Raw genomic sequence first — 13,699 nt, 5'->3', positions numbered from 1 at the left:
TATGGATTTGTCAAGGTATGATGCTGAAAACAAGGTTTACACAGTAGACCTTTCCTCTTGGTCGGTATCGATGTAAAATACGTTTCTGTAACATGTTATACTTTACTTTGCTCTCCAATCCATATAGTAGACTTGTCATTGTAGATGACTGGGTCCCATTCAACACAGACGCATGAAGTCTGAATTAGCTTTCCGGTAGGGTTAAGAATAGTGTGGTGGGCGGAAGCAAGAACCTGGCCTTTCAAACTCCAAACTTGGCGAATGTGAACTATGCTGGGTGTGACGTCGTGCAGTGTATCAGATCCTGAGGCTGCGTGGCGCCCAGACCTTCACTCCTGCACCCAGTGAATGCCAATTGACGATCGCAATCGCACAAATTGATCGATGTCTCCCGTCTGAGCTAACAGTTTGGATAGAGGATGTCATTGGGCAAAGGGGATGTAATTGGGGACGCCAATGCTTGAAAGACGTGGAAAAAATGGTAGAAAAATGGACCAATAGTGATGAGCCGAGAGAACTATATTTGTAGAGTAAAAAGTGAAGGCAAGTGTTCGAGCACTATGCATCTTGTAAGAGACAAGGTTGTAATGGAATTTTTTTCTTCTCTTTTGCAGTTGACGGCTGAATCGCTGTTTTTATCACTCAAATCGAGCTGCGATTCAAATGAACATGAAGACTACGTACAACGCATCACGCTTCAGGCATGCCAACCGCGGTACACAATCTTAGTGCCGTACTTCTGACCTTTCTTGAGTACCATCATAGGCTTGTACTCGGGGACATTGATAGCGTTTACGTATCGGCTGGGCTCAACGCAGAAACCAGAACGGGCGCGGCGGGCGGGCAAATCACCAACTGCGGGCACGTCGATGTACTTTCCAGTGTAGAACTGGAATGCTGGCTCTGTCGAGTGAACTTCGAGATGGATTTTGCTCTCTGGGTGGTAGAAGGAGGCAAGCTTCTGCAGAGCTAACGAGCGCGTATCAATGGGCACACTGCTAGGGTCGGTGTTGACAACAAAGCAGTCGTCAATGTCGGGCTCCTTTTCGCCGAGAGTGAAGGTCTTTTGAGGGCTGACACCAGGGTACTCTTCGATAGGTCCTGTGGGTATGCCTCCATCATCAACGACTTGGTACTTGTTCGTGATGAGAGTGACTTCTGTGCCGGCAACAGAAGGGCCTTCTGTCAAGTTGAAGTAGCTGCAAACATTTTTTTTAGTATCATAACCTAGGTGCAGTACTTGGCGAGCACTTACCTGTGGTTGGTCATGTTGATAGCGGTTTCATCGACCTCATCACCGACGAGTTCAGCTTCATACTCGATATGCAAGACCTCCTGCTGGACACCGTCTACTTGCTCCTTTTCCTGGACGTACCACACGCTTACTTGCACAGTGCCAGGGTAGCCCTCCTCACCGTCTTTGCTTAAGTACTTGAACAGGGTAGCCTCTTTGCCATTGCGATCCACCGTGGTAGGGCCTTCAAACTCACGCTTTCCCCAGCCCATGTGGCCGCCGTGGAGGGAGTTGGGACCATCGTTGAGGGGGAGTTGGTACGATTTCCCATTTAGGTCATTGATCTTCGCCTTGGACACGCGGTTGGCGATGCGGCCAATCGTCTCGCCGAAAAAGGGGGCATTGTACTGTTTATAGAGCTCAGCCGAGGGAAAGCCCTGGACAATGTTTTTTCCATTGACATGGAACTTTTGGATGATGGCGCCCAGAGGCAAGAAAGTAAAGGCCTTTGAAGACATGGCGCAACAGGCAATCAGTGTGGCTGGGCTCTGTCGGGGCAAAGGGTAGGTAGTGACGGTGGCAGGGCAGCGGGTCGTCTAGGATTGCGTGGTTAGCTGCAGAATTGGAGTATGGTTGAAGGGCACCACGGTCCCAGTAAACTTTCTCTCTCCTATTGTTGCGACATCTGGTGTGGTGAGATGAGGGGTAAGGTGTCCAGGCGCGGGGCTGCTGCGGGACCACCGCCACCACCACTCACCTTAGCTGAGCGTCTGGGCGCGCGTATAACCTTAGGGTATCCTGGGGCGTGGGAGCAGGCGACCAGGCTGATTCAATAGCTTGATTGAACCGTGTGTTTGTGTATGTGTGTGTGTGTGTGTGTGTGTGTGTGTGTGTGTGTGTGATTGAGACAGAAAATGGGGCGCATTTGCGGACCGTAGTTGGATACATATGTGTTGATTTATTAGCCTAATGAGGATGTGGAGCAGCCGTTGACGTTCCTTTCTGCCGCTGGTTACCACGCGAAGCAAGGCTGAAATCTGCTGCTGTAGACCGTTTACATGATGTGCCGGGCAGAATGCAAGTAGTATAACGATCCGGACGATTTCTTCGCGTCAATGTCTGGACAGTGTCAGCGGATTATTAAGAAACGGGTACTAGATTCATATGTATGTATGTACATGCAGGTGCTCATCACTCTTTCCGCCACACATCATTAGTAATCGGCATTTCAAGCGCGCACACTCAAATTCCCAACATGCAACGTCATAATTGGAAAAAAGAACAAATAGCGAGTTTTAATATTTACAATATCATGTACAAGGTAAACCACAATATACTCGCAAAGGCGACCTTATTGCGCCCACTGTCAGGAACAGTTGCCAATCCGTGGAGGCATGCAGCTGTGTCCGGCACAGCGGTTCACGTCGTCGTGAAACAGGTGAGACTTTGACCGGAATGTAAATTGAAGGAGGAAGATATCCGGCAGATCATTATACGCCGACATATTGGACGCCGATTGCTATGACCGAACCCAAACGCCGTAAAGAAACAGGAGGTATCCCAGAACGCTTGAACGCTAAACAAGGAGATGGAACGAGGGCAGCGGAGTTGTGTCCGGACCAATGGCTATGCGCCAACGGGGTTCTGGATGAAGCTGCTGAAATCCAACTCATTGTGCGTATTCCAATCGGGCATCATTGGGTCGTTTGGGCTTATCGCAACACTCTCTACCATCATGTTTTGGTCGTAGGCGGGGAAGCTGTCGAATCCGTACATGGGCTTGAAGTCGACTGTGTCATCCATCATCATCGAGTCGTTCATCCAAGGTGCTCGTGACAGTGCAGAGGGGTCCATGACACCGCTGCCTAGGAACGGTGGTGAGGCCATTACCGGCTCTTGCTTGATTGGCGAAACTACCTGCGACTGTCGTGGGAACGGGCTGTTCATGGGTGGGGTTGGCGGTGCGTTATTGCGGGCAAAGGGGCTTTCGTACGCAAAGGACCTGGTTGTGGGTGTGCCATTGTATGAGGAATTGGACGAAGCATGGCCGTGGTCGGATTCTGAACTGACTGAAGTCCGTCTCTGTGTGTATGGGGCGCCTCCTTCGATTAGTCTTTGCTGCATGCGATTGCAGTCTTCCTCGAATCCTTCGTAGTGGGTGCTGCTTTCACTAGGGGCGTGTAGAAGATCCAGGCGTTCCAAAATGTCGTGGGTTAGGGGATGGCCACCTGCGGTTTCTTGCAGTGGTTGGCCTGGCCAGCTCTCGCCTCGCTGTAGGCGGCTGTAAAGTTCTCGTAGACCAGCGACTAGTTGGCCTTGTTGCTGCTCAAGCATCTCGACGTAACTGATCCAGTTAGCTTAGGTACTTAACCCAAGGATATTTAAAACCAGTAACGTACCCCTTGGGATATACTTTGTCCTGAGACTTCTTTCGCTCGCCAAAGACGCAGATTGCGTTGTCGGCTTTGCAGCGACTGCAAGGGCTCGCTCCATCGCACTAGTCCTGTTAGGTGGATGATTGCGACGCCTGTGTGAAGTTGAACATACCTTTGATTTTTTTAGACGGCAGCGGTCGCACGCCTTGCACACTCGCTTTCGGATGTTATCTTGGGCCTCCATTGAGTCTGATCTCTGAGGTGACATGTGGGTCAAAGCAGGTAGGGTTAAGGTGGTAGGGTGGTCTGCAGGTAGTGACCAAGACTTGAGTGTGGGTGTGGGTGTATGTATGTCTATGTCAGACAGTACAGTAGTTGGTTGGATGTTGGTGTACAGATTGGCAAAAAAAAAAGGTCGAGGTGGAAGTGGAAACCAAGGCCCTAAATAAGAGCAAAAGGGCAGTGTGGGTAGGAAAGCATTATATCTATTCACGTCAGAGGATAGTTGCGTTCAGGCGGACGTTCGGCGATAACCTTGTGGTGCAAAAACGCGGTAATGAAACTGTAATTATGAAATGGGCCGGCCATGGGCAGCTAGAGGACCCCTGTCTCTTTACACATCATCAATGGGCGCACGCACGTTGAGGCACATTAGTCGGTCGAGGAGCCAGGGTGCATGGCTGGGTGCAGGGCACCAAGCTGGCGAGGACTGGGCTTCGCTGGCCGGAGGAGTGACAAAGCGAAAGCGCGGAGTCGGCCAACGAGCGGACCGTGAGCGCACAGTAGCCTACGACGACTGCAATGGGAACGAGACAGCCCGCCCGCGTCGTTGCTCGTCCGCCAGGGAGAACAGGTGACGTTTTACTCGGCGAATACGCGGGCTTAACCAAACTCGACCTGCTCTCGAGATCGCAGCGCTCGGGTGCCGGCAACACGACTTCCACGACCAAAATCAGACGGACAAGAGCCGCCTGTGGCACCCCCCTCCCCGCAAACTGGCGATGCTGGCCAGGGATTGTGTGACACATGGGCGAGGTCATGATCAAGACTTGATGCTGCTTGCCTATGATGTGTCCGTCTGTGTGTGTGTGCGAGTGGGTGCGCCTGTCATCATCATGGCCGCATCGCTGATAACGTTTTTTTTTGTCTTGACGGGGGCCCCAACGTACCAAAGCTTCGGCCGAGCTAGAGAGGCAGGACTGCTTGACTGATTTGACAGCCAAATGATCAGCCTCTCTGGTGAAGGGAAGGCGTGCTCGCTCCCTCGGACGGTGGCACAATCCCGATTCCGTCTCTTGTGTCCGAGTCATCAAGGGGGGTGGAGGCGGACCAAGACTACATGTCCGTCTACTCTACCACACACACATACTAAGTAGACACATGTGAAGAAAAGACGCATACGCCTGGCCCGTCTGCGCATGCTCGAAAACCTACATAGTTGGATACTTACGTATGGACATACGCTACATAGCTAGCACCGCCAGCCAGCCAGAGGGTCGAGGGCGCTGCGATGTGACCGATGGCTTCAAACCGCCCATTGCTGGCTGCTAATGTAAGCGCAGCCACAATCAGCGACCTGCATTGTCGCGACACATGCTGACACCCGCCTCTGTCTCTTTTGGCTGTCCTCTAGCCACAACTGTCTCGTCCGACTGGACCTGCTCTCATTTGCCAGTTCTTGTATTCTATCACATACATACGCGTCGCAACCACCCAGCCCCGCGCCTCGTCCAATGTTTCATTAGTCGTACGTACTTACTTAGCTGTAGTATAGTATCATGTCCTCAGAAAATGCCTCAGCCACAGACCCCCTCTGTCCACGTACACCTCCCACTAGCCACATCCAGGCGTCCAGGTCCTAATCATGTTTACTGGCCCGTCTGTACACTTACATACGTATATTCCCATACGCGCTATTCTTGTTGGCCAGTCAGCCAAGTTCCCACGCTGCTCAGGGAGATTGGCAGGTTGGCGACACACGCCAGGCGTCGTCAGGCAGCGTGGCTGAGAACATGATTTTGGGGTGAGGCAAGATTTGACGGGCCCTATACGACGGCTATACGATGCGCCCCCTGTCTCAATACACCACTTACCCGTCCATGCCAAAACGTCGTGAACACCACCCGTTGGGCTAGATAGTCCGCCTTCCTCTCCTCCTTCTCCTCCTTCTGCTTCTGCTTCTGTTCTTTGTTTCAAACAAGCTTAGTGTGAGCGCATACAAAAACAATGTCAGCCATCCACCTACGCCCAGGGCCACCTTTGTGCATGTGCATCATGCCACTCACACGCATACATACTCACACTCAGCATCTGCATAATCATAATCATAAGCATCACCACTACCACTACCACTACCATCATATCATCATCGCCCTCTAACTCCATCTACTTACTCGCTCCCTCGTCATGTTCCAGGTCGCAGCCGCTGCACCGCCTGCTGACATGCAACTAAACGCCAGTGCACGCCGACCAAGATTGCCAGGGCTTGTCTCCATTCCCGCCCTGGCATTCGGCCACTTGTCTCGTAAGTACATGGTCCTGCTCGGCTCACAGACCGACGAATGCGGGGGTTGTTAGCAGCGATCCTGTCAGACCCATCCCCCGTCCGTGTGCAATATGCTTTTTCATCGCAAGGGTCCTGGGATGCAGATTGATATCAAAAAAAAATACAGTACAGCCCGTCCTGATGCACAGTCGCCGACATCATCTCAACTCACCTTTGGAGACAGTAAGCGGCGATTGAATGCATGCTTCTCGACAGGTTGTTGCTGGTACCTCGACAAGATGACCAGCCAATCTACGCTCACTGCCTGTCACTGCAAACTTGAATAATGCCTTTTCCAACCGCCTGCTATGTCATTGTCCAAGGATTGCGTGGTTGCCATGCTCCAATGTGCGACGTTTTGCTGGCAATCACCCCACGGTCTCCCTTGTTACATTGGACAAGGGACGGACGGTCTTCGTCCCTCCTCCGATTCATACCCCAAAATCCCCCCTGGCGCCATGGCGTACATACTGCTTCGAGACCTGCCGTACTAGCCATGTGCGCAAAAGCCTTGGTTCCTCTGGTCCAAGACTTTGGTCAGTCTTGTGCCCCCCCTCTGATTGCCTCAGCAAGACTCTCCGCACGCAGTCTCAAGATCGACACCCGCTCTCGCTTACTACGGCCTAACCTTGCGGCTTTACTCAGCCCGGTCGCAACAGGGGTACCAAGCAGATCCTCTCATTAGGTGCCTATAGTCACTTATTACCAAGCCCTCTCCAACGGCCTTACTCATCCTGTGCACTTTGCACTGGTCCCGCCCTATATGATTACCTAGCAAACTTCGAGCTAAAGTCTAGCCAAGCTCCTTCGTCCATGGATACTATCAGCCTGCATATTAGAGATGCATGTTTAACTTTCTCTTTTCTGCCTGCAGTCAGGCTGTTTTGGGGGCTTGGGTTGGGTCCGGCATGGTTTTGAGCAATTCGTGGGCCTATTCTTCCAGGTCATATAGTAAGCCACAAGCCACCTGGAACAGCCCTAGTAAGGCGGCACACTGAGGCGCGTACGGGCCTATCGAGCTCGACGACAAGCAGAAACGGGCAACCAGCCGATTCAAGTAAATACAATACATGTAGTACATACGGCAATCGCCGAGCCATCTGCACAGGGCTCAAGGCTTGGCTCCAAGGCAATCTCTCCTTCTCTTGGTTCCAGGGTCAGATCGTTACCTGTGTAGTAGCACTACAACAACCTATTGCTATTGTCGCCCTGTGCCAGCAGCCTTAGGCTCTGCCTCACAATGTACGACCCGCCAAATATGGGAGAACCTGGGCAATAGCTAGAGATGTTTGAGCTTGTCTATTTGCTCAGGGCTAGTAATGTGCGACAGGCTACACACTCAACCGTTGCCGTCTCTCCAGGCAACGAACGCCCACGGCCCGGTCCTCTTGATATTCTAAGCCCCAAGGCTACGTGTAGGAGCATAGCACCATGGAAGAAGTCCGTCGATGCCAAGTCTTGTCATCCTAGGTCCAAGTTGCACTTTTCGCTGCGGACAACATTTGGCGGCATTTGCACTCTCTTGTGTTGCTCGGCACCGGACACTCAGCCTTCCGGCCAAGAACTCATCGCTCAATTGGCCCATCCACTAAAGCATGTACCTACTTTCGAACGCAGACTGATTCAGCCTTGGCTTTCTCATACTGAGTCGAGGCCTAGACTCTCTGGTCCGTTTCCATCACCATGGATTCCTTGGCTGCCACCTGTGCACATACCTTATGGGAGACGTATAGACACGAAATGATGTCAACCAGACCAAGTATTCGCACACAGTACATAATGGAGCTGGCTAGCTCGAGGCTGTTTGGTCTTCCTGGTCTCGGGAGATTGAAACCTTGCGTATTCTTAACACCCATGTCATGAGACCACACAAACCTTCGCAAGCAACCTGCATTCAATTGAGGCGTGGACGGGAACTGCAATGAGTCAAGCCCATGGAGTAGTTTCCACAGGGACCCACCCCAATTTGTAAGGCTGAAAAAGCTTCGACAGCTAGTTATGCATTGTGCCCGCACCCACCCACGTCAGACCGCGTCTTAGTGCACAGTGGCCACACTATCTATCCTCAGCGTCTAATCAAAATCCTTAGCAGAAGATCAGTAACGGATCATGATTTCAAGGTGGAGCCATCATGAGTCTGACACATCAGTCGAGTGCGAAAAACAACTCTTTCTTCAACTGCCGACGACAAAGCTCAAGCACCACGACGAAGGATCCGTTGGCTCGGATGCTGCTTGCTCAGTAAGTAAACTTCGGATAGTGATCAAGGCACCCGTAAAAACTACCTTTCAACCCGGTCCATCTGCTTCTATCGACACGCAGTACTTGCAACATGCGTTGCTCTCGTACACTACTAAACGCATACTTTAGGTCATGGCCATGGTAGTAGTGTATCCGTGACTCGACTGTGAAGGACTTGATGCTGATCATGATCCTCCCGTGTTGCAGCACATCCACTTGCGGATGGCGAACCCCAGCTCCGAACGCCAGCATACCGGTTCCATTGCGGATACACGAACAGGACCCCTGCGTGCTGTTGAAGAGATGGTCTAGACTTCTAGAATGCGCCTCTTCATCATGATCCGCTTTGATAATCGTGCAACATGGGCCACGACATTGCAGTGTGTTGGGTTAACTACGTAGCACACCGCCGCTCGTACCTGTCATCACGTGCCATCCATCGCAGCACCGCTCGTAATACTCAAACAAACAACTCAATACCAAACGTGCCTTGTTTCCAACCCTCCTTGCAACCACCAACCAGGGGCCACGAATAATCAGAAATCCACTCACCAACGCAAACTGGATCTATCGCCGAGGTCGCCTTGCAGGTAAGTACGGTGTTTTCGGGTTTCCGTGCGACACAATAGTCCGGCCTCCTCTTTACTCGGGGTCCGATACTTGGACACTCGTCCGAGATGGATGCGGGCACGGACCAAATCTCCTCACTGGTACGTATCCCGCTTTTCCATGTACGCTCTGATGCCCATTTTTTTTCCTTCGCTCGTAAGTAAGCACAACGATCGCTTTTTTTCTGCCTAATTTCAAAGACTGCCTCGGTACTAAGTCTAGTCAAAACGTAGTTTTCATATTGGGTTTGTCCAAAGCATTGCATGTTATTATTTCTACCCACGCATGATTGACCGACGCTCTGTTCAGCGCTCTTACTACTAGTAGTTCCCACACATGGCCTTTGGCCTCCCAGGGAAGGTTGCCCGACTCTGGCAGACAATACACGATCGCATCGACCGCCAATACGCATGCCTGAGATTCCACCCGACGGCTTGATAGTAACAATCCTAAGCCCAAAACGCTGCGCAGCCTGACCGGCTTGACTGTGCGCTAGGCAGTACTTGATGTTTCTTGTAAACCCTGCGAAAGCTGCAATAAGCTTTGGCATGCCTCGAGTTGCTTCCCTAAATGTACCCTGGCAGCAATCGCAGATCCGCAACCCAACACAGCAAGTCGATATCACGGACACGATCTCTTAACACATGGTCCCCATGCCGCGATGCTTGTACTGCCTGGAACACTGGTTGAGAAGATGCGACGTGCCTCCGGTTTAGTGGGAGGAAGAGGTCTCTGAAGCGGGTAGTGCGATGCAAAATGTAGCCCTAGTGTACGTAGGACCCGAGGCCGGCCAGACTGACGATTATATTGAAATAGTCACAATACGAAAAGTATAAGGTCGCGTTGCTCGCTCCAATCCAGTGGTACAGGCTCGGAGTTAAGCTGACTGCAGAATAGACAGCGCGCACGCTCCGTCACGACTTTACGCCGCAAATACGCGCTAGGCAGTTTTGAACCTGCAGCACTGCCTCAACACGGCAACCCAAGTCGCAAACCCAGTTGCTCCTAACACATCCTTTTCCAGTGATGCGTTGACACAAGGCGCAAGGCGAAGATTTGCACGCGATGCCTTCTGCTCACACCCCACCCTCCGCGGCCCTAGTACAGTCAGCAACGTCAGCGTGCGCTCAATACCGGTCCAAAATGGCCTCGATCGCGAAGCCTGTTTTGTAACTTTGGGGCACCATTGCAAGGCTGTACATACTCTATCGGGTTGGACCCATGTTCATCGTCCTTCAAACACCCAGCGGCGATCATCAACCTCGCAGCTCACACCGGATGACTTAGCCGCGGCAAATCACAAGTCCCCGGGACCTTTGAAACAAACGCCCGTGGCAACGACACTGGTCTGACAATGCAACGACGTTGCGTATCATGAACCTCGCTCAGATGCAGGTCAATCATATCGGCTGCATTGCACCACCGCCAGGAAATTAACACACTGGCAGTTACTCAACTGCCGCGCTGCTGAATTTGAGACTCACTGACGTTTCTAGTGTGCTCTAGATGCACGTACTCGGACCCGATAATCGGCCCGTCAACGTATTTACAGTAATGGCAAAATAGTATTACGTCGGATGTGGACCTTTTGTGATGAGCTACTTTCACCATAGTTGGCATCACAAGTCGTCTTTCTTACACTCACGTGCGTTGTGTGTGCAGCACAGCGCTTTTGCATTTTGCGGGAATAATCTGGCTTACTAAGGTGTATTTCGGTAAACTCTTCTCTCTTATTGCCGAAATTCGGGCCCGATTGCAACCCTCGGCTGTACGACCACTATGCCAAACCCTTTTTTTTTCTTCTTCTCTTGAGTCAAGCCTCGCATGCACCACTCAAACTCTTTCTGCCGCATTCATGCGAGGCGGAGTTATCCGAATCACCCCATACCACTACCCATCTGCTGACACGTTATCTACGACCTCGGGCTTTCTTTCGCGCTTCTACTTTTATAATAATGCCAAAGTTCTGACTGTATCGCGTTCCCGAATGCCATACATTCGGGTAGAATTGCGCCGAATCACGCCTTCTCAAATGAAGTGAATAGTAAACAAAAGACCAAAAAGTAGTTACTGATCAACATACATGCGTACTTTGTGTGTATTTTGCCTCGGACAGAGGCATGTCATGTGACTTGTGTGAGCGTATCTGTATAGTGTATACAGCTTGGCAACCCCTAACGTACGGTGCATGTCGGAGAGACGCGTAACGTACTCGACTTGGCTCGTAGAATATCAGGCGTATTTCGAACTTGGGAAATCATAGAATGCAAGGAAAAGGGGAGAGGCCCGAAAAGATGATGTCGTGGACACGCTCGAGGCGTTGGGCAGTCTTTGGCATACGCAGTAGGATCGTCGATACAAGGTCAAATTTGAAGCGTCACAGCTAGACTAGACAACACAGACATGATCATCACTTTACAATCTACATGGATCGAAATCGGTTAATCGGAGGTAAATTAGCCTTATTTCGCGTCTAGCACAATGTCCATGACCTTGATTTGCATAGTCGGGAAAGTGAAGCCGGATAAGCAGCACAGAGATCGAATCTGCAAGAAAGCTCCATGTACAATACGTAGTGCGGGACGATTTGACCCATCAGCAATACAGACAATCATGTCTATCTAAATCAAAAAGGAAATGAACAAGTACACTTGTGAGCATCCCCAACACCCAAACTTACCAAACCATCAGTAACCCCCCCTTCTCCTCCAAACTCTCAATCAACCCAACTCTCTTCTTTCCCCAAAAATAACGCAACAAAACGTCCTTGTCAGCCCTGCAACGCACGAACATAACACCATGATGACCAAGACCGAAAATAATCTATTCCCGAATTGCCCAAACCCCCATGAAAGAGGATAATCCAATATGTACGCATGTGTAAGCTTACATTACCTTTTCCACGCCTCATCTCCCCCCGCCTCTTCCCCCCGGCACACTCTACGTCTTCTTCCCCAGACCCCAGTCTCGGATCGCAACCCACGCACGAGCACTCAGGGTGAGCTAAGAAAGAAGGCCCTGACCGCACCTCTTCGTCCCCCGGTTTAGCGATAAGCGAGGAGGGGGGGGGGTGCGAGAAAGGGCTGACTGGGAAGTGATGAAATGGTCAGTTGATGAATCACTGTATGATGAATGTTTTGAAATTGTGTTTGAAGAAAAGAAGAGAGTGAGAAGAGGGTGACCACTGTATACTTGTGGGAGGAAGGCGTTTTACACGCTCGTACGAAACGAATCCAGCATCTCGATTTCCAACCTACGAAATCGCGCTACTAAGGAGCTTGGAGTAAAAGTACGCACGAAAGAAGGGGCGATTGTGGAGAAAGGACCACAAGGCTGAACTCCCGTCATCCCGCTACTCCCCCAAACCCTCTTCACCTCGTCAATTACCATTCACAATTTTGCGGGAGAGAGAAAAAATTATGAGAAAAGTAAGCAATACGTAGTAGAAAATCTCGGACGAACATTACCCAACCACCCTTCTGCAACCAAGACACACGTCCACCACCAACTGCTTGATCACCCGAATCTTACGGAACTTGCCTTTGCAGTTAGTACACTACACTAACTAACTAACTAACTAAACTAGAAGCATCTCTCTCCACATAGCTCCTACACATGATCTCGCAGCCTCCCACCGCTCCTTTAACCCCCTCCTCCGGATGCCATGACATCGCAAGACCGCAACCCCATTACCCTTGACCCCCTCGGCGCCTTACACAACCTCGTAGTCAGCACATTCGTAAAACACACGTTTACTACTATTGCGTTATGTACCACATCACACCACATTACACGCGCAACTGCAGCGCATACTTTTTTTTTCTCCACATATGTTGCGCGTCAACTGCGTAAATGCAAAACACACCGTTTCGCCGCCCCCCTCGTTATGCTACCACTTTTTCTTTACACAGGCTTTTTCTTCACACATATGAGATGTTTTTCCTTAAACTTGAGTTCGGGGGGAAGGGGCGAAGGGAAGGGGGAGAAGGGAGGAGCCTTGTACATATCTCCTCATCGTCAACAACCTACAGCCACCCACCTCCTTTTTTTCTTCTCTCTCTCTCTCTCCTTCGAGAAAGTGGAAAAGATACCGATAACTCCCCCCCCCCGGTTCAGTTCGCCGTATATCGTATACTGTATAACAAACTGTGCAGTGTATGCACATACCACATCTACACGCCCCAAATCTCACACGTAGTATGGAAAATAAAAATAAAATACGCACATACACTACCATCACCATCCCTTCCTTTTCCCTCCTTAACTCAACTCCCCCCCCCCTCCTCCACCTCCACCTCCGCCCTCCCACTTCCACTTCCCCTTCCCCCCCTCCCCACTTCCTCAAAACGGCCCTGCACCCATGTCCAACGCCCCATCCCCCCTCCCCATCTTTGTCAGCAAAATTCCCAATCGCCCTTTTTTTTCCCCCTAGTCTGAGAGAGAAAGAGAGAGAGAAAGGGCAAGTGCGCTAGGGCGTTCTCTCGCGCTAGAAGTAACGCACAAACCTTTTCTTTTCTTTTCTGGTTTTGTTAAGTACCGGACTAATTGCGGTCTAACGCCGGGGTCATTTACTTTGCGTCTCCCCCCCCAAACTCCCCTCGCTAACCCGGCTGTAATACACCGTTTAGTTTTATAAGTCATGGGGAAAGGACGAGGCGGAGGGGGCGTAAAAGTGTGTGTGTGTGTGTGTGGGGG

The 13,699-nt window shown here is 51.0% G+C and overlaps 4 protein-coding genes across 4 annotated transcripts; 1 reads left to right on the top strand and 3 right to left on the bottom strand.

Moving 5' to 3' along the window:
• Nucleotides 1–697: 697 nt before the first annotated feature.
• On the bottom strand, nt 698–1,752 carry COCCADRAFT_21351 (uncharacterized protein; the record flags this gene model as incomplete). The annotated part of the gene is made up of 2 exons (XM_007708110.1): nt 698–1,199; nt 1,256–1,752. The coding sequence occupies 2 exons, from the start codon at nt 1,750–1,752 to the stop codon at nt 698–700; spliced, it is 999 nt and encodes a 332-aa protein (XP_007706300.1).
• Nucleotides 1,753–2,860: 1,108 nt separating this feature from the next.
• COCCADRAFT_19 (uncharacterized protein) lies at nt 2,861–3,877 on the bottom strand (the record flags this gene model as incomplete). The annotated part of the gene is made up of 3 exons (XM_007708073.1): nt 2,861–3,578; nt 3,634–3,731; nt 3,782–3,877. 3 exons carry the CDS (start codon nt 3,875–3,877, stop codon nt 2,861–2,863), a joined length of 912 nt encoding a protein of 303 aa, XP_007706263.1.
• A 345-nt stretch (nt 3,878–4,222) lies between these two features.
• On the bottom strand, nt 4,223–5,147 carry COCCADRAFT_31639 (uncharacterized protein; the record flags this gene model as incomplete). The annotated part of the gene is made up of 3 exons (XM_007708140.1): nt 4,223–4,323; nt 4,391–4,845; nt 5,077–5,147. The coding sequence occupies 3 exons, from the start codon at nt 5,145–5,147 to the stop codon at nt 4,223–4,225; spliced, it is 627 nt and encodes a 208-aa protein (XP_007706330.1).
• Nucleotides 5,148–8,582: 3,435 nt separating this feature from the next.
• COCCADRAFT_80811 (uncharacterized protein) lies at nt 8,583–8,735 on the top strand (the record flags this gene model as incomplete). The annotated part of the gene is made up of 1 exon (XM_007708194.1): nt 8,583–8,735. The coding sequence occupies one exon, from the start codon at nt 8,583–8,585 to the stop codon at nt 8,733–8,735; it is 153 nt and encodes a 50-aa protein (XP_007706384.1).
• Between the last annotated feature and the right edge of the window lie 4,964 nt (nt 8,736–13,699).

The sequence above is a fragment of the Bipolaris zeicola genome (assembly GCF_000523435.1).
Source record: "Bipolaris zeicola 26-R-13 unplaced genomic scaffold scaffold_0, whole genome shotgun sequence".
Lineage (NCBI taxonomy): Eukaryota > Fungi > Ascomycota > Dothideomycetes > Pleosporales > Pleosporaceae > Bipolaris > Bipolaris zeicola.
Note: the sequence above shows the minus strand (reverse complement) of the source record. Positions and strands in the feature narration are given on the sequence as shown.